Raw genomic sequence first — 23,451 nt, forward strand, 5'->3', positions numbered from 1 at the left:
TGTGTGGGACAAAGGGTTAACTTAGGATCAGGGAACGGCAGTCCAGTGACCGACTGAGATTTTGTTTCCTGTCTTTGTGATGGGATGGTTTTTTTTTCTTTTCTTTTTTTTTCTTTTCTTTTTTTTCCCTTTTTTTTTTCTTTGTACATGGACCAACATTGTTGGCAGGCTGGCCTAGTAGTGACGGTGACCGTCCCATAACCGAGAGGTCAAGGGTTGTGTTCATCAGCAGTTGTGTGTCCTGACTCTGAACCCCCACTGCCTGTTCACTCACTTTAAGTCACTTTGGATAAAAGTTCTTGGCTAAACCTAAAATGTAAATAATCTGGTGAAGCTTCTGAAAGGTTCATTCTGCCAGAATTTTAAGGTATACCAGGTGATCCTCCTTTTGAGACATGACACTGTAGTATAAACTAGTCAACGCTGGTTTCCCTATATAGAGCATACTCTATGTATTTCCATCTTTAATTTTAAAGGAGAATGCCTCTGGATTTAAAAGAGAAATTCCCCCAGACTCTCTTTTGAAGATATTGTCATTCTGTGACGCGCGGTGCATTTCCTTAGTTATTTTGTGATAGTTTGCTGTCATTTATTTTCCAGGGTCCCTGCTTTTACTCAACCTGCAAAATCAACATCTAGCTCACTTGGTTTCCTACAGCTTTTAGAAAGTCCTTTCAAGAACGCAGAGTAAACCAGGCGTAGGCTTGTTGCTTTCAGTTGTTGGTTCTTCGTATAGGTGAAGACACTAATAACAAAAGTTATGGTGATTTTAAAGCCTCAGTTTTTCCAAGTCAATAACCAAAAAAAAAGGATCTTATGAATCTTGCGGCTGCATTGCATTTTGGTCAAGAGGAAAATGTCTGTAGAGAAACTGGTCTCTCCAGCTCTTCCTTAATATATTTCACCCTGCATGATTATTAAACACTGGTGCAAAGTGGAGGCAAAAGGCCCTTGCTCTTTGATTCTGAGGGCTTTACACGAAAAATAACTGATGTCTATATTGACATATTAAGATTTTTGGAGAGAAAAAAAAAACATAGTTCTGTTGGAGCTATGATTAATCGACCCTAATCTACCCTTGGACAGTTAATCACTGGAAGTAGAAATATATAACACCAATCTGCAAAATAAACATGGAAATGCAAGGTACATCACCAGAAGCGTTTTTTTTTTTTTAAATGTCTTGGGGTGAATTTATCTTTAAGTCCAAATGTAAACTTACGAAAACCCTCTTCACACACTATTTAGCATCCTCAGCACCTTGGGTGGAATAAGAACGGGAAGGAATTGTTTCAGACTCTGCCCCGCCACCTCACAGATTGCAAAAGGCAGCGGGAAAAGTTTGAGAAGGGGTTAGGGCGGGACTGAAAATAGCAGCTCTTTTGACTTCATACTTAAAGCAACATTCAGCAAACACATCTGCCCCTGTTCCCAAACAAAGACCTCCCCCTCCATTTGTCTCTTTCAAGTAAATGGTTCTCTTTTCTTATCACCCACTTGGGTCAACAGTCTGCAGCGCACACACGCACGCACACACGTGAGGCATGTGCCGCCTCTCAAAGACATGTTTATGTTCCTATTCATCTTTTCTGCCCGATGCCGAGCAAAGAAACACACTACAGTATTCAATTTCCAACGCTTTTCAATTTCTGCTTGGTTTTCCCGGACGCGAGCAACTGGTACAAAAATACTCTCTCGTTACATTGTTCATTGCACTTCATTTTTTGGTGGCATCTCCATTCAAAGGCCTAGACACATCTACAGATTGGTTAGCACGGGGTCCTATTTAGTTTTTCTTTGGGGTTGGGACTGTACGGTCTTTGTGTACATTAGGTAGAATAGACTCGCTCAGAGGCCTCAGTTGTAAGCACCTTGACTGATTCAACAAGTACAGTTGTTGGATGTGATGTGTTCTATTATTAATATTGAAAATACATGGAAAGATGGAAAAAATATGCGTAAAGTGAGGGTGTTTAATGTTCGACACACATTCTTGGTTTTTTTTTTGTTTTGTTTTGTTTTTTTCCCCAGAAAACAAAAATAATCTTGTGTTTGGTTCCAAAGGACCATAATGAATCACATTATGACTTTTAAGTCTTTGTGGTTGTCATTGCAACTTCCCTTAACAATAATTGTCCCTTTGCATTTGATAACTTTTTTTCCACTGTGGTCTCCTACTTTAACCGAAGGACAACACTAGTGGTCTCAGATGCTAATACTTTTTTGAGGGCTGCACTCACTCGTGCTCACGCTCTCCAAACTCCCCCTCCCTCTCTCGTCTTGACCAGGGTTTGAGTAACATCTGAGGTAAAATTAGAGGTAAAGGGTGACATCTGTCCATCTGACTGATAAACAGGCCAACATGAAACAAAGAACTTCCCCCAACATCTCATGTTTGTGAATACGTGATAGTGTGTGCCACTGGGGGATTCTGTCAGTATGTTTTACATTTAATAAAATATACCAATCAAAATTATTACAATCATATATATATAAACATCTTTTGTTTTTTGTGTTTTTCTTTCTAAATAAAAAAAACAAAAAAACAAACAAAACAAAAACAAAAAAAAAAACGACATTTGAAACAGTGTACACATCATCATTGCCTCTGCCACTCTCCCTGTGATAAAGTCTCTACCTGCTAATTCTAGATCAGCCAACCCTCAGTAAATCCACTATGAAGGCTCCAGATGACTCCCACAGAGCCTGGTCTGAGTGCAGTGTGCACCTTCAACAGGCATGGACCAGTGAGGAAGGCCCCAGGTTGAAAAGAGAAAGAGCGGAATGCAGTGGAAGGCCGTGGGGCTTTGGAGGGCCACGTCAAGGGTCTGGGTCCGCTGAGAGCACTGTTCCACCTGTTAAGCTCCACCTCCTGCGTCCCTACAGATGCTCTCTCCTCTCAAAACCCAAACCCCCTTTGGTCCAGGGAACCCCTCCCCCCCCCAGCCTGGCCTCATCGGACCGCCTTGTGCTTTCCCCCACAGCAGCCACACCTCTCCCCACACCGCAGGCAGGCGCGCAAAGGCAGGTAGCAGCACATGCAGGGCACGAAGAGCGACAGGGCCAGGAGGGCCAACCAGCGGGCACAGCAAAGGGGGTGCGGGTGGCCCCCCATCGAGTCATCGCACGAGCACGGCTCCCAGAACTCTCCCTCAGAGTCCGACATGCAGTGGTAGAGCAGGCTCTCTGCGCACCACACACAGGTCCACTGGCGCAGGCAGTGCAGAGCCGGGTCTGGGGCATCTCTGCAGCGGCCCCGCCCATTCTCCGAAGCACTGAAAACAGAGCGGCAGTACACACAGCGAGATGAGCATGACGACGAGGCCTGAGGACAGGGGCTGTCGTCGTCGGGGGAGATCGCCCCCAGGTCGCTGCTGCTGCTGGCCCCTCCTCCTCTCTTACGAGTCCGCGACCGGGGCGTGGCCAGCGAGGTGTGGATGCAGCATGGAGAGGGCGAGCCTTTGCCCGTCTCCTGCGGTGAGCCGGCAGCTGAGGACACGCCTGACACAGCGTTGGGCATGGACATACAGGTGGGCGACGACGAGGACAGGCGCTGGGACGCTTTGCTGTCCAAGCTCACTGTCACGTCGCAGCCTGCCGTCCCCACTCCTGCCAGCTCCTTCTCAAAGCGAACCACGCACAGCTCTGACTTGTCCTGCAGGCTCCCTCCACCACCGACGACCACGCCCCCAGTCAGCCCCCCGACCATAGTCCTGGTGGCCCCCGCCCGTCGGTAGTCCTCATAACCTCTAGAACCCCACAGGTCTTTGCAAGGGTCCACGCTGCGGAGGTCTCCCTCCTCCAGCAGAGAAATAGTAGGTGAGAGGGGGGACAGAGGAGATGAGGCTGGGGGACCCACGGGAGGGGTAGGTGGAGCAGGAGGTGGGGGCGGGGGCGCTGGGGGATTCAACACAGCCGTCATTTGCGAGAGCTGGTGCTGTCCCGGCCTGGTGTGGATCTGCGGAGAGGGCAGAGGATCACAGAGTGAGTTAGGAGCGATGTGTAACTGAGGCCGCAATCGCAGAAGGTTTTCACCCCAAAGAGGCGCACGGGTGATCCAGAACCTCAAATCTGACAAGATTTCATTCTACGGGATGTCGGCAGCTTGTTTTGGTTTTACACTTGCTTCACGTGGAATAAATATATCTCTGCTGTAGGCGTGGAGTCAAAGGTGGAGACAGAGACACAAAAAAAAACAAATCTACCAAAAAGTCAAACGTCTGTGGTTCTCTGTGTACAGCTAGTTTTGCTGGGAACCCCATAACGGACACAAAGCGGTTCCCGGAGCCCTCTTTAAGAACTCTGCTTTTATAGTAACCACCTTTCGAGCTCACACGTGTGACAGGAACACGCAGAGAGAAATCAACTGAGGATTAAATCAACACGTGCCCGTTCCTTTGGGCGTCTCGTTATCACAGTGAGGTACCGATGACGGACTTGGAGCAGGAGGTGTTGGGCTACCTGAGCAGGCGTTTGAGTGGTGACGGCATGGCCGGATCCAAAACTAAACACCTCTGACCACACGAAGCAGGTGGACGACGACTCACTCGTCACTATGGTGATGGGTTCTGGAAGCATCTCCTTTCTGCTGTTGGATGACGACTCACTTCCTGTATGGGACTGGCAGAGGCTGCATGTCACCCAACAAGTCAAAAACACCAATAAGTGCATTCGGGCCCAGTGGGAGCGTAAAACAAGCCCTTTTTTTTTTTTTTTAGAAGACAATAAATGCTCAAACGACAAACTGCTCAGATACTCACAGCTTGTCCATCATCCTCGGTGTCCGCCTCTTCTGGTGTGGAGGACGAGGGCGAGTCAGAGCCTTGATAACATGAAAAGAGAGGATTTAGGCTTCCCTGGTCTTTCCGAAGCCGATTCACAGACACCCAATGAAATCAGTTCTTATACGTGGCTGATGTATCTCTACCTCTGTCCAGCTTGTCTATGACAGTCTGCAGTCCTTTCTCAAAGGAGATGGCGTCGGCAGGACTCTGGAACGTAAGGCCAAACTTCCGATCCTCTACTCGCCAGTGATGGAAGATGGGGTTCACCTTGTTGTACACCAGCCCCCTCTGCACTGCACACTCCAACACCGGCTAAGGACACAAACGGCAACCCGGGCGACATCAGCAGTTAGTGCGCCAAACCGAGACACAGTCCCTCCCTGAAATCTTGCCCCCCACCACATGACATGACTCTAACAGTCTTTAGGCGGTTGCTGGGGAACCACGTGGCACCAGGGACAGCCGTTAACACACACGCACACACTCACTGCTCGGTCCCGCAGGCGTTCTCCGCGTATGATGTACTCTCTCCGCCCCCTGCCGTCGTGAGTCCGCCCCTTACATATGACCACGTGACTGAGGCCGCCACCTCCGAGGGGCACCCAACCGCCACTGGAGTCATCACGTGTCATCACCACCGCACGAACACGCACGCTGTCAGGGAAGCCAAGAGAGTGAGCAGAGGCCCGGGCTGGTTAAACAACGCAGCGATGTGAACGTACACTCGACACTCACGCATACAAAAATGCGCGCAGATATGCGCGCGCCGACACACACGTTCATTCAGCTGGAGAAAAAAAACAAAACAAAAAAAACAAAAAAGGCCTCAATCGACTTCCGTAGCCAATACAAACATGCAGAGCCCATATTTAGTGTGATGACTGCCCGCAGAGGAACCTGTTTTTACCTGACGGCAGCTTGGCCTCTGTAAGTGCGTCAATCACACAGTAACGGTGAGAGGGCAGTTGCCTTTTTTTTTTGGTTTTGTTTTTAAACAATCCATGGTCACGTGATTGAGGTAAATCTGACTTTAATTGACATGTGATGACGGTAAATTAAAAAAAAAAAAAAAGTATGGAAAAACAAGGAAGTATTTGGATGGGTCAGGTTCGGCGTTATTTCAACATCTCTGCTGCCAGGAGCACGTGAGGATTCAAACTGGACTGCAGGCTACCTGCGCTGAGAATGAACGAACTACGGAGCAAACGGATAGAAGGAAAGCCAGCGTTTTTCTTTTATGGGGGGGGGGGGGCAAACGGGGGAGAAGGGAGCAAGAATGAGTGTTCCCCAGATAGATGTATCAATGAACGCACCCGTTCGCCATCAGAGGCCCCGGCATTCTTGCAAAAAAAAAAAAAAAGCTCTGCCCTCTGCGATCGGCTGAATAATTCAGCGCCGCAGTTCGACATGTGCATGTAGTGCATGCACATTTTTTCCGTTTTTTTTGTTGTTGTTGTTATTTTCATATCACACCGAATTTCAGTTTTTGCAGTTATTTTCCCGGACGCTCCTTTTCTCCATTCCGCCCCTGCTGCACGCACTCATTAACACACCCCGATATTATGTTATATTTTTTATGAATGGGACAGAGGGAGAGGTTCTACATCGCACCGTGCCTTGTATATATTTTCGCCCGGAAAAAAAAATGTATTAGGCCGGAATACAATGCGATCGCGTGTGAAAAAAAAGTGGAAAGAGGAAGAAAAAAAAAAAAAAAAAAAAAAAAAAAAGAGGAACGAGTGGGTGAGAGGATGGAGAGGAAACGAGAGATGGGGGGAGGGGGCCGATTAGAAAAGGGAAGGAGGAGAGGAGGGGTGAGGATGAGGGAGAGCGAGAGAGAGAGAAAAAAAAATCACATTTCATTCATAAAGTTTGGCTTTAAAAAATCATAATGAAACCCCGAGACACGTTGATAAAAATCACAACGCCTCCATCCCTCCCTCGTTCTACTGTAGCCATGTCTTGAATGACGCGATGCTGGCCCCAAACTCGCCATATTTCGCCTTCCCCCCCTATACATTTTACACATTGACTGATTTCAGGACTGTTTTTACCCATCGCTAGCCACGCATTTGGTTTGGAATTGTTGCATAGCTTCTACTGCTTGTTTCATACGTTTTCATTTATATACATACATATATATGTAAATACACATACATATATATACATATATATGTATGTGTGTGTGTGTGTGTGTGTGTGTGTATATATATATATATATACACACACACACACACACACATATATATATATATATGTGTGTGTGTATATATACATGTATAAATAAATATATCTATCTATCTATATATATAGAGATAGATATATATAGATAGATATTAATCTTGTGCGCGTAGATTGTGTGCCAGTCGTCTAAAAGCACAGGTCCACATGTAGGTGGCTTAACATTTATCACATATTGGCGTGGATATATCGGAAACGGGGTGTATGCTGTTGATTCAAGACTACGTAATGGTGTTTTTATTCTCGGCAGCCTGCTAAATTGTAGAGCACCGACTGTGATAATAGTGCATGATGCTGGATTGGTGTAACACTGATGGCGGTGGCGTTCTTTCTATCCGTTTTTTGGCGGATGGCTGAATTATATATATCTGCAATGTTAAAAATGAAAATGTAAGGACTTACTCGCCCTCCATGGCTCGGTGTTGCCCGCCGCTTGCAGCAGCCCACCCCAGGGTCTCCTCTCTCTCTCTCTCTCTCTCTCTTTTTATCCTCCTTTCAGGAAACACTCACAGACTTGCTCACATTCTCTCTCTATCTGCTCTCATTTTCCTAATCTTTCTCTCTCTTCCTCTCTCTCTCTCTTGCTCTCGCTCCCTCTCTCTCTCTCTCTCTCTCTCTCTCTCCACCTTGATGTCGTTTCGGTGTATCAGGATAGGCTTGAGGTTGCAGCAGCCATTTTCCGCTGGCAGCATCCTCCCTCTCCCTCTCTCTCTCTCTCTCTCTCTCCCTCCCTCCTCCCTCCTTCTCTCTCTCTCTCTCTTTCTCTAAATCACTCCCTCGCTTATTCCCATTCTCACTCTACCTGCCCTGTGCCAACACATCCGCACTAATCATTGACAGCATCGTGGTTTATGTGGGCTATACGGTTTGTCAGTGTGACCATGTGATTCTGAATTATTGAAACTGAGCACCGAGTTGCTGGATACATGCAGTGACGTGGGTGGTAAATGAAAAGCTGGGTAAACCTTCGGTGACCTCCGGCTGATCCTCTGATTATCAAGGGGCAAACAAATTCTTATAGAGCAAACACAAAATATAAATAAAAACAAAAGTGGGCCTAAATCAATTTTTCCTTCATTGCATCTTTGCTGCTCATTTGTGTTTTTTAGATCACACGAGCACAGCCTGGCTCATTGCTGTGCTCCTCTGATTACTTTTTTTTAAAATAATTTTCAACAGTGTATATTATGATGTTTTCTATCATAAGCAGGGGGGGGGGGGGGGAAACCCGACCAGTACCAGTGTCCCTTAGGATCCTAGTGCTGGTGCTCACGGCGACGAAGGCTTCAGCACCATGGACAGCAATACCTCTCCATGTAAAGTCACGGCATCTTGGACTTTTAAAAACACGTTTAATTTGGGCTCATTAATCGGTGAAATTACTAAACCAGTGTGAATAACACTGCGTCTGCGGCACTGTGGACGAAGAATAAAGTTGGGGTTTTTTTATGTTACTTGTGGTTATTTAATAAAAAAAAACAAAAATAAAAAGAAATCTACGAATCAAGTATTGCATTTCCGTCGCAAACACGATATAGGTTCGTTTTATTGTTTTAATGGTGTTATTGTGAATATATATATATCCTATGTCATCGAAATTGGAAACTAAACCAGCATGACTCGACAGTCGACAGCAGACTAGTGTCTCTACAGTTCAGGAATTACTCACACTTATTAGCAGGAATCTACTGTAAACACACACACACACACACACACACAGTAGTTTATAGGCTCTGATGAACGTACAGAGCACGTTATTGACGAAGGCTAAGGCCACGGCTATATGTGCGGCGGGTTTAAGAGTCGAACAAACTCAAACAATTCAGCTCAACAGTATGGACAAAGGTGACCATTCAAATACAGCGTAGGGCGAATACCTGTTCATAAGTAGCTCTCTGGTCTAGAGGGTACGGTTCTCGGTTAGGGTACAGGAGGTGCCGCGTTCAAATCTCGCAGATATCTTTTTATTTTTTTGTGTCTACCATTGTGCCGACGGTGACTCGCTTAAATCATATCCAAAGATACCCCACGAAGAGCTGTCTTCTAACATCGCTGTCCATTTTGAGCCAGTCCAACCTACTGCGATTATCAACGCCTTCGTATCCACCCTTGCCCCTTTACACACTTGGCTCCTGAAAATCATCTAAGCCTGAGTGAACAGTAGCTACGAACCGGAAAAACTCCCGATCCAGGTCCAGAAGCTGCTCTGTGGCTTCCTGGTGCACTCAAGACCCTGGGAAGTCGACAGATTTCGGTTAATACGTGATTTACTAACACTTTATAGATCAATTATTGGCCATTACTAAGAACAACTTTTGGTTTGCCTGCTTGTGGAAAATCCTCCTCTAGCATGACTCTCTGCTTTTTCTCTCTGCTCCCTCTTTTTAGCTCTTTAATTCATCGGGAATACCTCTCCAATGGACTGTTCTACCACCTACCCCCTGGCAAAGCACTACAGTACATAAAGTCCAAAGTCCATTTATAAACTGCTTATAAACATTTACTACTGCACACATGTTATGGTATAATCATTTATTAACTTATACTTAGATTCTGACCAGCTGTTGATATTGCCTGCAAAACTTGTGTAGAGAGAACAATAAATGTTGATGGTAAGAAGTTTTTTTTGTTTTTAATTAATATTATTATTGCAGAAGTAGTTGTTCCCATCCTGCTCTTTGAAAAAAAAGATTTGCATCAGTTTGTTCTGTTTAAATAAAATGTTTCGGCAATAATATGACTGTGTGTTTCTATTTAGTAATAATGCAGTTTAGAGTGTTGGTTAACCACTAATAAGCACTTACAGGGTTTCGCTTTTTCTAATAAGTCATCAGGTTTGCAGTTATAACTGTTAGTGTGACATCAACAGAGCGTCTCGGGTCTCTCGGTGATCATAAGTGTTGATAAATCGTGAAGAAATGGTTCTACGGACCTTACAGATCTTATGAACGGTGGCTATCAGAGAGTGGTACCAGATTGGATTGTGAAAAAATGATAAGGAGAAAAAAAAAACCAAGAAGAAAAAAAAACCTCATGGGTTGATCAACTTGACAGGTGAGGGGTTAGTGATGTACAGGCCTTTCTACGCAATATACCAGATATACTTTTAGGGTCACATGCTTTCAAAGATGTTTTCCCCATTTTTGAATGACATCTTGCACAATACAGCACGGTGAGGAAAGTCTATTTGTATAACACCTATTTATTCCAGCACGGGCAGTTACACATGTTGGGGGGGGGGGCCCTACTCCCTCCCCACTTGCAGAGACACTACCACCACCACCACCACCACCCGCCCTCTGCGCTTCGTGCATGTACCCTGCCACCTCCAGTTTCCCATCGAGAACAGTGCACACCGCAGAAAATAAACGTGGCAGCTTCATTATATTTCCAGGCACCCAGAAACCAAACGGTGTTTCTATTCCCGAAACACCGCCTGACCCCACGTTTTCTGTTCGTCGGTTATTAGTTTTAGGCAGTTGGATCACACAAAACTTAATTTGGGAACGCGCGCCACATTAACTAGAAACAAGGTCTCGAAACTAGAGTTTGACACCGGCTCCTTGTGACGGGGCCACAAGCTGGGAAAATGCGGGACCCGCTTTAGCTGGACGTAATATCAACTGTCGCGCAGTAAACCTGTGAGGCCTGTGGGGCCTCTGGGGGTTTGGGGCAGTTGCCCATTCTCTCCGGTTGGTAAACGTTTATTACCGAACCCTCCTCAGGCCAGTGACTAGGGTGCAACGGTGGCTCAGATCACCAGCAGCCATCTTCATTACAAGGTGCGTTGTACGGTTTTGGTGGAACTGACGACCGTTAACTTACCGTTACATCAAAAGTCGTCCGTGAATTTTGGACCGTCCGGCCGATCGCATAGGTTAATTTGCTTAAATAACCTAACTTACTTAACTACCTAACCATAATGTTTGTCTGTTCTTAAATTAAGCGAACTAATTATGTCAAGTTAATTTAGCTTGAGTGTCAATTTTTAACGAACTTTAGCAAACCTTTACAATTAATGGTAGCTAGCGTTAGCTACCTTAACTTTGGTTATCCTAACGTTAGCTAACTTTACTTAACAAACAAATTAACTTACTTGCAGAATATCTTTTAACCTCGTGTAACTTGAAATGTACGTTTCTGTAGCTACAACATTTAATAGAAAACAAAAAAAAATCAAAACGTTTTCGACAAAGCAACTAGCAGAACAGATATCCACTGTTAGCATTTACTCCGTGGTGGAGAGTAAGGGCATTTACTCAACTACTGTAACTACTTAGCTAAGTACACATTTGAGGTACTTGTTCTTTACTTTAGTAGTTTCTTTTCACGCCACTGTATACTTCTACTCCACCACATTTCAGAGACAGATATTGTACTTATCACTCCACTACAATTATTTGATGGTTTGATTTACTAATTACTGAAATTAAGATTATTGCATACACAATATGAAGAGCATATGAAGATCTTTTAAAACATGACGTTATAAATTAAACTGCCAAACACTTTATACAAGTGGAGCTTAATGATTAGTCAAAGTTTATGGCAACTATTTCGATAATTAAGTCCATTTTTATGTAAAAATACTAAATGTTTCATGGTTCCCTCTTCTCAAATGTGAAGATTTGCTGCTTATCCTTTTAATATTTTTTATAGTTTTAATTGATTTTTAATAATTTTGAGGTTTAGGCTCTTGGTTGAACAAAAAGCACTGTTAAGGTGTCACTTTTGGCTGTGATTGAGACACGCTTTTCTTAACATTTTTTTTTTAAACAAAACATTCAATCGTTTAATCAAGAAAACCATCAGAAGAATGAAAACAATCATTAGTTGCAGTCCTATATAAAATACATGAAATGAGCTCCATCTCAACTAACTATAATATGTTGCTTGCACATTATATTTTTCCTTACAATTGGTAATTTTTTTAAAATTATTATTATTTTGGCAGAGTACTTCCAAGCGCACAGAATGAAACTAAAGTAATTCCTGCAATGCAATACCAAACTACACATATACACAACACATGTATAGGATAGCAATATACAGTATATACAAGTACAGCAGTGCTAGCCAAGCCTGTCTGCTGCATATGGCCACATACGCTTTCATCCACATCACACCTTATGTCTTCTCTTTAAATACACCTGGGAAATAATCTTTTTGCATGCCGGGTCCCTCCCTGGCAGTCTTCTGCAGATATGTCCAGACATACAGCATTCATTGCGTCCAAGAGGGACACATGGCTGGTCATAAACTTCACCTCCTTGAGGAAAAGACTTGCCCCGTGGGGCTGATGAATGGAGAGTAAGATGGAGGGAAAAGTGACACAGACCTGGGATGGGCTTTAAAGCGATCTTTGACTGGGAGTGAATGATGAAACACCATATATAATTATAAAGTGGTCTGGATTAAGCTGCACCTACCCCCTTTCCAGACCTGGCACAAGTGTTTCATAGGGGTAATTGAGGAATGAAAACAGGCGCCCAGTGTTGTATCTCATGATTACGAATTCATGCAATTTTATACTTTTATTTCTTTTTCAGTGTATATCTAGCAGAATGTAGCAATTCACAGTCTAATTTACAGTACTTTTGCATTATGTTTGGCTTTGAATGCTAATTACAGAGAGAAAACAGTTCATGAATTTCGAAATCTGTGTTCACTGAGTGCATTTGGCGTCAAAGCAATGAAAAGTGATCCATAGTTTAATCGACATTGACTTCTGTTGTGCTGACTGTGTGAACAGTTTTGAAAAAGTGGAAACCCATTTTGCCTTACATTTGTATAGTCAGTTTGAGGCATCAGTGGTACAATATATCAAAAATTAGGGCAGTATTGCCCCAGAAATTGGTTAAGTACTGGATCCTCTTTCTTTAAAAGACATTGACATTGAAAAAGTTATTCTGGTATGTTATTTTTGGTGTACCACATGTTTGTAATGTTAACCTCTATTGACAACCACTGTAACCGTATTTTATTCTCTAATTTTGGACAAATTTTACCGTGCTTTGACCAAAATGGGAAAAAAAGTAATGAAAGCACCCACCACTCAGGTAATCCCACTATAAGGTGGGCCATACAAACCTTAAGTGTCTCCTTGCACCACCTTTTATGTGCCATTACAGGATAAGGCTCGTGTTGGGGACTATTTTCAGGGGCAGACTAATACACATTTGGGGTTGTAGAGAGTATTTCTGGCAGTTCGTGTGGGATTGAGTCAAAATACACTAAAGTGGCTGCGGTTTGTGGTAATGAAGAAACATGCCATCCGGTGCAATGATGTGGCTCACTGATGTGATTTTCATAGTTTTCGGGCAACAATGGAGCTCTATGACACAGAGGAATAATCTATATCAGGCTTTGGATACACAGGCCAAAGTTTTTAGGATCATTTTGTTCATTGGTGGATTTGTTTTCATGGGATTTGTTCATAATAAAAAAAAATATAGAATTATATAAGACTTAGCCTTTAAGGCTGCTAATAAGACCATACATGTTTTGCAGGAAAGCTGAATACGAAGGATGGGTACTCCACTGTCAAAAAAGGATGCAAAAAATGGGATCACAAAAGAAGCAGCAGTTACAAATGAAACCGACTTTAACCATAGCAAAGCAAATGATTTAACTGGAAACCTCAACAACACTCCCAACACTAGTCAAGGACTAGGCCCTTCTCAACTTATTAATCGTCAAATGGAACCCAGCAATGGTGATGAAGCAATGCCCACAAGGATGGACCAAGTTCCTGCTGTGGAAGTTCCTGCTGTGGAAGTTCCTGCTGTTGATGTTCCTGCCGTTGATGCCCCTGAAAACAGAGAACAAAGCATTCACATGGCTATGAACATTTCACTGGATGCTGATCCAGTGAAACATATCCCATATCTTGTCTCATCTGTAAAAGAGATTCAAGAACACAAGACTCCAGAAAAATCTACGGATAAAAAAAACAGTACTCCAGTGCTCCAACAGGCTACACCCGCAGGACCAACCGCTGGGCCATGTTGCGGTGTGAAAACTGCAGTGAAAACTGCAGAAAAATTTGTTGGTCCAGCTGACTATGGAAACATTTCATCTTGCATGCAAAAAGTCAACATCAAAGCTGTAGCACCACATGTCCCAGCAGTGGAAAGGAAGCCTACAGCGTCCCCAAATAATGTTGCCACTCAGAAGCAAACAACTGCAGCTGCAGACACAAATGTCAAGTTAAGACTCCAGGGTGAACTCAAGGTTTCCTTACAAGATACTTCTTGCAAGCCAAAGAAAAAATGCTCAACCAAAGCATCAAATCAAAACCAATCTAAGAATAACACAGGAAATATCATTATGAAAGGAGAGAGAAATGGGAAGAATGGTCAGGCTGAAAAACAGGAACAGGAGCCAGCCATCAACCCTCCCGTGACTCCTGAAAACAAAGTCCGTACTGAAGGTCGCTGGCCCAATTTTACCGTCAATCAGTCCTGTTCCTCCAAGGCGTGCTGCAAACATAACCCAGGGACAGGACTACCGCAGAACGTCTCAAAGTGGTGAGCTACACATTACAATTAAAAATACACTGCATTTTTTAATAACTAGTACACAGTCTTAAGTCTCAAAAATGTGCACAAACTGTTTTGCTCTTCCTTGTATTTTCCGTTATTCTGTATTATAGCATTGGTTAAAATCAGTAAATTACATCTTTGCCCACCAATTCAATAGGGTCGCTGACTACAAATGTGAGCCTCCTTGGATCCCCACCGTTAGACGCTCAGTTTAGCGAGCACTGAGAGAGCTGCAAGATGAGGAAGAAAATTCTCAAGAATGAGAAGACATTCAAAATTTTATGTTAATGACTTGCATTTTTAACATTGTTAAGTTCCTGTAAATGACTTCCTTCTTAGGAAAGTTAGAGTTGTAGTGTAAAAAAAAAAAAAAAACTGAACGCACAGTCATTCAAAAAGTTTATTCTGTGAATCATTTATTGCAGACAAAGACTTGCATTGTAAGATCAACTGGTTTACAAACCATCTAGGGAGGAAGTGGCATTACTATTTAGAAAACGCTCAAACTTGAATGGCAATTCTGTCAGTTGCTAAGATACAAGGCAAGGGCAATACATTTCTGTGAGCTCTACTAACGAGAAAATGAACTTTGTATAAAAAAAAGTTTGCCTGAATTTGTGAAAAAAAATGTTCAGTTGTGTTGAAAGTTGTGTGTGACACCGAAAAGCAAAGTCACAGGGTGGTCATTGTAATGAACTTTCTTGTAGTTGTAAAAGAGCTGAGCGCCAAGAGAATTCAATGTATTAGCTGGACTTGAAGTTCTATTTTTTCGGTCACCAGCTGGGAATAACCCATGAAAAGCTCCATTGTAATGTTGGACAGATGGCATCTTGAATAAAATAATTAAATGTAACATTTTAAACCCTTAAATGTCTTCAATAAAGATAGATATGTAGCAACTGCTGAATAGACTGGTCACCTGTCACTTTTAGTTTTTTTCCCCCCATCTTTTAAAGCGACAGCAAACTGCCAGACAGGACGAACTATAGACAGGTGTAAGAATACAGGAAAAACAGATGCTGATTGATTTTTGAGGTACGGCCCACAAATCAACCACTCCGACAACGAATGAAATCATAACCCTCAGGCAGACTGCATTTGAGCTGACTGGATGTATATTGGATCAGCGTCGTGTGTGTCTGAGTGTGTCTGTACATAGTTGAGTGTGTTCCTGGGGGCGGATTACACAATCATTTCCAGCTGTCGTGCATATTCGATGACCTGTTGTGCCAGCTCCGTAGAGGGGATGGTCACCTCTTCTGTCCGCTGCTGCTGACTGGTGAAAGAGTAATAGCCATCTGGGCTCAAACTCCATCCCCTCTGAAATAAAAAGAAAAATCCACTTTGGCTGCTTGGCAATTTTACTGTCTGTAGGCAGGAAACTAGGAAGGAGCTTTGTTCCAGTTTTAGTAATTAAATACATGAAAAACTTGTCAATGTACAGCTGAAGGTTAAACAATAAGTAAACTGTCATTCAAGTCAAAGTCTGGCTTTTTCATACTAACCTAAATTGTTATATTAGCTTGCATTTTTTTTAAAGACTACATATTGAACCAAGTAATAGATAGTTAGAAAAGACGGTTGATTTACATTAGACTTGGCCTTGTTGTGGAACCCTGCACAGGCTGCTGCTATTAGAATCATTTTTCACATTTGTAAAATGACATTGCATTTTCGGGTTCTGCCAAGCACAAGGTACGTACAAACTGTATCTGTTGTTAACATCTGCACGAACATTTTCTCTGTCTTAGTCAAGACAAATTATGAAGAAACATCTCTTACCATTATGTTTGAATGCAACTTCAGATACAAAAACTGAACATAAGCACAAATAAAATGGTTTAATCTTGTTATCTCTGGATACTACTTGACCTATAATTTAGGTCTGATTCCTAAATGAAAATATACATACCTTTTTGGCATACTCTGTCATCTTTTTTGGGGAACTGAAGAAAAGCACACGAGTGGCTTCACTGAACTGGATCTGCTCATATGCCTTCTCTATGCAGCCTGCAATCTCATCACTGTAATTTAAAGGTCATATTTTTAGCTGAAGTCATCTTAAAAAGACAATGTCATATCTGCACCTAGTCTTCTTTTACACTCTGCAGATCACACCACAATCAAGATTAAACATCATAAAATGAACAATTAACAATGAGGTTTCCTTTCTGATAAACGGAAATAACAGATTCAGTTCATAATAACTTACCACATACCATAGGAAAGAAGAGGTAGGGTGTGTTTAAATTATCAATCAATGATCAATGTGTTGAATTAACTAGTTGGATAGCATAAACCAGTAGTTTTGTTGCTGTGGTTAGCTGCAGCTTAACATACCTTCTCACTAATTTAGAAAGTCGTTTAACGTGTTGACCGTAACTATGCCGCAGCTGTCGTAATATAAGGTTTTAACTAACTTTTGCCAGCCAATCCTATACCAGCATTTTCTATGGCCAAGGTGTTAATTAAGCAAAAATTTAAAACCACAAGATGCATTGAGACCTGAAACAAAACATTCAATGAACAAACCAAAGTTATTTTCACAGGGGAAACAAACCACTGCATTGGTTATGGAGCATATGGAAGGAACTGGATCACTGAAACAAGTGTAGAAATGACAATAAGCATGGTTACCGTATTGATCCTTACCGAATTGTGTCAAGCAGAATATCTATAAAAAACGTGTAGCTCTCAGCAGGGATGTTGCCTTTGGCAAGAAATACCTTGTTGTAGCTTCCCTCCATCAGGTACTGAAATGGACAGAAGAGGATATTAAAAAAAATTAAGGTGGCACTTGCATGTAAGTTATTATTGACACACTGATAATATGGTGTCAATATTATGTAAATATTGTATGATTGTATTATTAAGTATTATATTAAATCTTGGTGACCCATATACGTTTTCTATGACCCGACTTTCAGCATTTCACCATTTATTTTGCAACGCATTACACAGAGGCATTTCTGCACATAACAATAAAACCTGGCCAGCCAGGCCAGGCCAGGCTGCTGTTGCAATAATGTAACAATAATGATTTGGGGAATTAATTATGTAATTCAAGAAGTTAAATTATTTTTTAAGTAATTTAAGGATAAAGCTTACTAACTGGAAGCAAAAACATCAAAATTTTACCCTTGATCACTGCAGAATAACAATGCAATATCAAACCCTTAATTTGTGCTTTGTCTATGGGTAAACTGCAGCACCTGCTCCAAGGACACCGGGTGCCTGATGTATACGTTGGTCTGAATATCTCGTGCACTCAGTCTCTCAAGTTCTGTGTGAAACTCAGACACACGGTTCTGTGAGAGCAGGAAGAGCAGGTTCAGTCCAAGCAGCTGGTGCATGTAGGCAGCTTCAGGCAGTTCCTCCCTTAGTGACAAAGGTAAAGAAAGAGCAACATAAGAAAAAGCCAGTGCGTGCCATGTCCCAAACATCCCGCTACAAAGTGAAAAACGAAGAGGAGACATTACTTGTAATCAAAGTAGTAACACTTTAGCTGGGCCATGTATCTCTCAAAGGATGGGATGTCCTTCTTGAGGATACTCCACAAGGCTCCAATTTCAAGGACATCGCCTGAAACACAGACACACATCTGTCTCAACTAGGGATATCCTCTTGGAAAACTGGCTTACTACTTTGTCAAACACTGATCCATGATCAATATGAATGCTGTCTGTCAGCTTGATCTTTCCACCTCTACTCACGAGCTAAAATGAGCTGCTGCTTGGTGAGCGCAGACCCACTGGTAGGTAAAAAGTTCAGCTCCAGTAATGAAATCTGTAAAGAGAAATTTGGTTTCATTTTGTTTTTTTTAAAACACAGTTTCAAACTTAATGTGCTGCTCGGGTTACCCCAATTCTTTGTCATGATTTGAGATGATGGCACTAATCCCTCAAAACAGAATATAACGTGCTGTCAGCTCCTCCTGCGACGGTACAGTTTCGAATAGTAAAACGTCCTCTGAACAAAATATTTTCAACAGGAGCTGTAACTCAATAATCAACGCGTAATGGCTGACTCTCCTGTAACATTAGAGAAACAAAAGAAGCATAATAACGTCTCAATTAACTTCCGTTCTAATGTTTATTTTGGATGTCAGTTCCAGGTTAAAAACTAGCCGGAAAACCAATTAGCGAAAGGTACGTGAAGGGAGCAACACTGACTTTAATGATTTGTTTCTTGACCGCCGTAACAAAAAAACCCTAAAATGCTTAAACTGTCTTATCACCCAAACGCTGACAACTCGACGTGATTATCCTGAAAACAACATGACCGTAAGTGCCTATAGTTTACCAAACAGAAAACTCTACACACAACGTTAGCCTGGCTACCTTAGCAAGCCTAGCTAGTTTGGCTAACAACGCTAACGCCTCAGAGAAAGCAGTGTTGCTGGTTCGACTCATAAAATCAAACGCAGGCAAATCGATGTGAGACTCCACCTTGAGTTTGGTCAGAAATTCTCCACATTTACTCAGGTTTGGGTTTTTCTTGTTCCACTCCGCTTTGAGGGTCTCGTACAGCCCCACGGTCTCTTTCAGCGCCATGGTGATTCTGCAAAATATACGCCGCCGGCCACCGTAATACGTTATGTGACTGTCGTGAAACGCTCGTGTTGCCATGGACTGTTTTCCCTCAGCTGCAGACGGCGGATCAAGATGGCGGCATTCGGCGCGGAGCGGTGGCTAAGTGACTTACCAAATCACACCATTTTCAAAAAAATACGAGAGAATCTGGATTCCGAACCCAACACGAATGAAAGACGGGTCGCTAAAAATCTCACCTTTTGCTTGGGTGGGGACCTTTTCCTGTGGGACGACGCAGACCGCGTGTTTTACACCACCAACCTGAGACAGCTGAACTCGGATGAGAGCCGCAGTAGCGGGGGCTATCAGACCTTGCTGTGCATCAACCCTCCTCTGTTCGAGGTGTGCCAGGTGTTGCTGAGTCCAACGCAGCACCACGTCGCCCTCGTCGGGCAGCGGGGCGTCTCTGTGCTGGAGCTGCCTCAGCGGTGGGGCAAGAGGTCCGAGTTCGAGGGCGGGCGGAGCGAAATCAACTGCAAGACCATCCCCGTGGCGGAGCGCTTCTTCACCAGCTCGCCATCGGTGAGTCTGCGGCAGGCGGCTTGGTACCCCAGCGAGACCGACGAGCCCCACCTGGTGCTGCTCACTTCTGACAACACCGTCCGGTTTTACGGCTTGAAGTCGCCCCAGACGCCGGCCAAAGTCCTGCCAGTGTCGCAGTCGGAAGATGACAGCAGCGTCCATCCTCCGGTCTGCTCCTATGCAGCATCTCTGGGCGAGATAGCGGTGGCGTTTGACTTCGGACCGATTTTGCCCCCCCCTCGGCATCTGGTGGCACAGTGCTCCAAGGACCAGCAGGGCTATCCTCTGTACATCCTCTACGAAAATGGGGAGACCTATGTGAGCTACACGAGCCAGGCAAACGGTGTGAATCTAAGTAAACCCGTCGGACCCCTCCCCATGTATCCTGCAGCGGAGGACAACTACGGTTACGATGCCTGCGCCATTCTGTGCCTGCCATGTGTGCCCAGTATCCTGGTCATCGCCACAGAAACGGGCACGCTGTATCACTGCGTGGTGCTGGAGTCCGAAGAAGAGGAGGAGACGGGGACAGTGGAGAAGTGGATCCGAGGCACAGAGGCGGTGCCGGCTCTCTATGTTTTTGAGTGTGTTGAGCTGGAGCTCACCCTCAAAGTAGCAACGGGGGAGGATGAGGAGGCTCAAGAGTTTGATTTCACCTGCCCAATCAGACTGCACAGAGACCCCCTGTGCCAGCACAGGTATCATTGCATCCACGAAGCAGGAGTGCACAGCGTGGGCTTAATCTGGGTCACCAAGCTGCAGAAGTTCCTCCAGTCAAATGAGGAGGATAAGGACAGTCTCCAGGAGCTGGCCGCCGAGAAGCGCTGCATCGTAGAGCACATCCTCTGTACCAGGCCACTCCTAACCAGTCAGTCAGCTCCGGTTCGTGGCTTTTTGATCGTGTCTGATCTCTCCTTGGGCGCCACCATGATCTGCATCACCAGCACCTACGAGTGCATCCTGTTGCCCCTGCTGAGCTCCATTCGCCCTCCTTCGCCTCCCCTGCTCTGTTCCCATCCAGGTCCAGGCTCTGCTAGCTCGCCTCTGCGTGGGCTGGCCAATGATTCCTTTGAGCAGCACATCCGCAACATCCTAGCACGTAGCTCCACCAATCCTCTTGTACTCAAGGCCGGGGACAAGGACACGTCTCCACCCCCTCCAGAGTGTCTGCAGCTCCTCAGCAGAGCCACGCAGGTCTTCCGTGAGGAGTACATCCTCAAGCAGGACATGGCTCGTGAAGAGATGCAGAGAAGGGTCAAACTCCTGACAGGCCAGAAGAGCAAGCAGCTGGAAGAGCTGGCTCTGTGCAGGGAGGAGAGGAAGAGTCTGAGAGAGGCGGCAGAGAGGTTGGCCGATAAGTACGAAGATGCAAAGTATCGCCAGGAAACCATTATGAACAGGGTTAAAAAAGTGCTGGGCAGTCTGCAAAGCCAACTGCCCATACTGTCAAACAGCGAAAAGGATATGAAGAAGGAGCTGCAGACCATCAGCGATCAACTGAAACACCTGGACAACTGCATCAAGCAGGTGAACATGAAGATGGAGTACCAGAAGACACAAGTGGCAACGGATGTGCCTGCAGCCAGGACAACAGTCTCACTCAACGCCCACCAGAAGAAGGTTGTTCAGGATGTCCTCAGAGAACAGGGACAGCAAATTGGTGACATGATGAAGCAGATCAAAGACATCAAAAACCATTTCAGCTTCTAAGCACGGCTGAAATCACTAAAAATGTATTGCAACAATTAGGGGAAATGTTTCCAATGCTCTTTTGAATATAGTCAGTCATTAAATCTGCCTTTTTGTCACAATTGATTAGAAACTGGAATAAGTGCTTTAGTTCTAAGTCAATGTGCCATGTCTGGAATGAGAGATTTTAAAGACACTGAAATAACTTTACCTTTGTTACTATATGTTGTTTGTCTCTTAATACAGATACGAGAGTTTTGCTATGTTATGTTATTTGTTGCATAACATTTTGCATAATTTTACACCAATGTTTGTAACTGTTTCTAAGGGTTTGAGTCCGAGCAGAATATGTCATGTATAGGCAGGTAAAATGGGAAATATTCTGAGCTAATCTAAATTTACCAAGCTATTTTCAATATGATTTGCTCACTTTTTGGATAAATAATAAACTTTAAAGTTCTCAGTAACTGAATTTACTCATTTGTGACAGATTACACTAACCAATTGCTATTGCAAAAGATCTTCGACAAGTGAAATTACAAGCGCATCAAAAAAGATCGACTTAAACATTCTAAAATAAAATTATATTAAAAAAATACTAAACAATGTTTGTAAAAAACAAAAACAAAAAGGATATGTTTGCAATTCATTATCGTCTATCTTAATACAATGCTCACATTTCCATGGGTAAATTGAAAGTGTTTGGTCACTGTAATTGCTCCTTCTGTCCCTACTAGCCATCAAGTGATCACTTCCTCGTGCAACTCCAAAAGAGATGATGATCGAACTCGTAGTCCTTGTTACATCCAGCTGTGTGCATTACAAATGCATTCTTTAGTTCCGCTGGAGTTAACTCTGGAGCTACAGCAGTCTGTAAGATACCCGCTCGATGTGACTAACGCCGCTGAAGCCTCTCTTTGCTGTTGGCTGAATGTTTAAAAAGCTGACTTATTGCGTAACCTGGGCGTGCCTAATAAAAGTGCCGACAGAGTGTACGTATGTACATATGTACAGACTTTTAAAAATGTGAACCTACCCTTTAATGCCCACGGCCGCGTGCCTGCAGGCTGCCATCTACAGTTGGACACAGTAGTGCAACAGTCTCGCAGTAAGGCCTGCCAGGAATCCTGCATCCACCAGATGTCACCCCACTCCAGAGTCCCACTGCCGGACTGCTAGGGAGGAATTCCCCTTGTAAACACTGAGTGACGCACACGGAGACCCCGGTTTCGTTGAGTAAGCTTCATTATTGGGGATGTCTGATGCTGGTGGGGGTCCTCTGCAAGTCGGTGCGTTTAACCCCGTTGCTGTGGCAGCACCGTGCAGCTTGATCTCAGCAACAAATGTCTGAGATGGTCTTTGACTCAGTGCAGCCTAATTACGTAACAGGCGGGCTGTGGGGATTTTTTCAATCTGCTGTCTATGATGGCAAATGGCTTTGCTACAAGTGACTCAAAAACGTACAAGAGGTCAGCATAAGTAATTTTTTTTTTTTTAAGTCAAGAAACGATATTTCCATAAGAACACTTCAGCTGTCCAGCCGGTGAATTTTGTTACCATTCTTGACTTTTCTTCACGCATGACCTTCCTCTTTCTCTCTCTCACACAGAAATACACCGGAGAGGGTGTGGTGTACTGCAGTTCTAGGACGGGAACACTCCAAATAGGGGGATGTTGTTAAAGTCTTTCATAAAGGTACATTATCTAGATCCTGTGCATGAGCCTGAGGAACCTAAGCGAACCCTAGGAAAGGAGATATTAATAACTCTTAGGCCAACCCACCACATTCTTCACATGTGAGTCACTGTAAGCCAGAGAGCCGGGAGGAAAGCGCTGGTTTGCCTCTGTTTCTCATTTGTGTTTCTTTCCATGGAGGAGTGGAAAAAGGGGGCGGGGAGGCCGCCCCGTCTTTCGCGAAGCTCGGAACCCTCATGTGAAACAAACAAACATCCCTGCGCCAGGCACATATATGTGCTCATACCACGTAGTTTACACGGGATGAAACCAAAAAGATGCACAGGCAGGCCAGCGAGAGTATGAATGTAGAACTAACGAGGGATGTTTGGGAAACGTCTGTGC

The 23,451-nt window shown here is 43.9% G+C and overlaps 4 protein-coding genes across 6 annotated transcripts; 2 read left to right on the forward strand and 2 right to left on the reverse strand.

Annotated features, from left to right (window-relative positions):
- Positions 1-274: 274 nt before the first annotated feature.
- On the reverse strand, positions 275-7,438 carry spred3 (sprouty related EVH1 domain containing 3). The gene is made up of 6 exons (XM_040129936.1): positions 7,428-7,438; positions 5,273-5,438; positions 4,928-5,096; positions 4,761-4,822; positions 4,462-4,620; positions 275-3,958 (listed from the first exon to the last, which is right to left on the reverse strand). Exons 1-6 carry the CDS (start codon positions 7,436-7,438, stop codon positions 2,954-2,956), a joined length of 1,572 nt encoding a protein of 523 aa, XP_039985870.1. The 3' UTR covers positions 275-2,953.
- Positions 7,439-10,667: 3,229 nt separating this feature from the next.
- On the forward strand, positions 10,668-14,907 carry LOC120792575. 3 transcript variants are annotated; one of them, XM_040131846.1, is made up of 4 exons: positions 10,872-10,902; positions 12,218-12,335; positions 13,536-14,554; positions 14,727-14,907. In XM_040131846.1, exons 3-4 carry the CDS (start codon positions 13,554-13,556, stop codon positions 14,782-14,784), a joined length of 1,059 nt encoding a protein of 352 aa, XP_039987780.1. In that variant the 5' UTR covers positions 10,872-10,902; positions 12,218-12,335; positions 13,536-13,553; the 3' UTR covers positions 14,785-14,907. The 3 variants fall into 3 exon arrangements, with proteins under 3 accessions (XP_039987779.1, XP_039987778.1, XP_039987780.1); XM_040131845.1 differs by lacking the exons at positions 10,872-10,902; positions 12,218-12,335 and adding an exon at positions 10,668-10,807; XM_040131844.1 differs by lacking the exon at positions 12,218-12,335 and having other exon boundaries at positions 10,792-10,902.
- Positions 14,908-14,955: 48 nt separating this feature from the next.
- Positions 14,956-19,212, reverse strand: psmd8 (proteasome 26S subunit, non-ATPase 8). Its single transcript, XM_040131847.1, has 7 exons — positions 19,018-19,212; positions 18,283-18,355; positions 18,049-18,151; positions 17,782-17,947; positions 17,222-17,322; positions 16,482-16,593; positions 14,956-15,889 (listed from the first exon to the last, which is right to left on the reverse strand). The coding sequence occupies exons 1-7, from the start codon at positions 19,195-19,197 to the stop codon at positions 15,752-15,754; spliced, it is 873 nt and encodes a 290-aa protein (XP_039987781.1). The 5' UTR covers positions 19,198-19,212; the 3' UTR covers positions 14,956-15,751.
- On the forward strand, positions 19,128-21,839 carry nup88 (nucleoporin 88). Its single transcript, XM_040131841.1, has one exon. The coding sequence runs from the start codon at positions 19,234-19,236 to the stop codon at positions 21,391-21,393; it is 2,160 nt and encodes a 719-aa protein (XP_039987775.1). The 5' UTR covers positions 19,128-19,233; the 3' UTR covers positions 21,394-21,839.
- Positions 21,840-23,451: the final 1,612 nt, after the last annotated feature.

The sequence above is a fragment of the Xiphias gladius genome, chromosome 7 (assembly GCF_016859285.1).
Source record: "Xiphias gladius isolate SHS-SW01 ecotype Sanya breed wild chromosome 7, ASM1685928v1, whole genome shotgun sequence".
Classification (NCBI taxonomy): domain Eukaryota; kingdom Metazoa; phylum Chordata; class Actinopteri; order Istiophoriformes; family Xiphiidae; genus Xiphias; species Xiphias gladius.

Coding starts and splice junctions, on each gene's coding strand:
- spred3 (XM_040129936.1), bottom strand. Junction 5,097..5,272: donor AACGCCTGCGGGACCGAGCA/GTGAGTGTGTGC, acceptor TTGTGTCCTTAG/CCGGTGTTGGAGTGTGCAGT. Junction 3,959..4,461: donor CCACTCAAACGCCTGCTCAG/GTAGCCCAACAC, acceptor CCCTCTCCGCAG/ATCCACACCAGGCCGGGACA.
- LOC120792575 (XM_040131845.1), top strand. CDS start 13,554: ATGGGTACTCCACTGTCAAAAAAGGATGCAAAAAATGGGATCACAAAA. Junction 14,555..14,726: donor CCGCAGAACGTCTCAAAGTG/GTGAGCTACACA, acceptor CCAATTCAATAG/GGTCGCTGACTACAAATGTG.
- psmd8 (XM_040131847.1), bottom strand. CDS start 19,197: ATGGCAACACGAGCGTTTCACGACAGTCACATAACGTATTACGGTGGC. Junction 17,948..18,048: donor TGTTACTACTTTGATTACAA/GTAATGTCTCCT, acceptor TTTGTCACTAAG/GGAGGAACTGCCTGAAGCTG. Junction 16,594..17,221: donor ATTCTGCTTGACACAATTCG/GTAAGGATCAAT, acceptor TTTAAATTACAG/TGATGAGATTGCAGGCTGCA.
- nup88 (XM_040131841.1), top strand. CDS start 19,234: ATGGCGGCATTCGGCGCGGAGCGGTGGCTAAGTGACTTACCAAATCAC.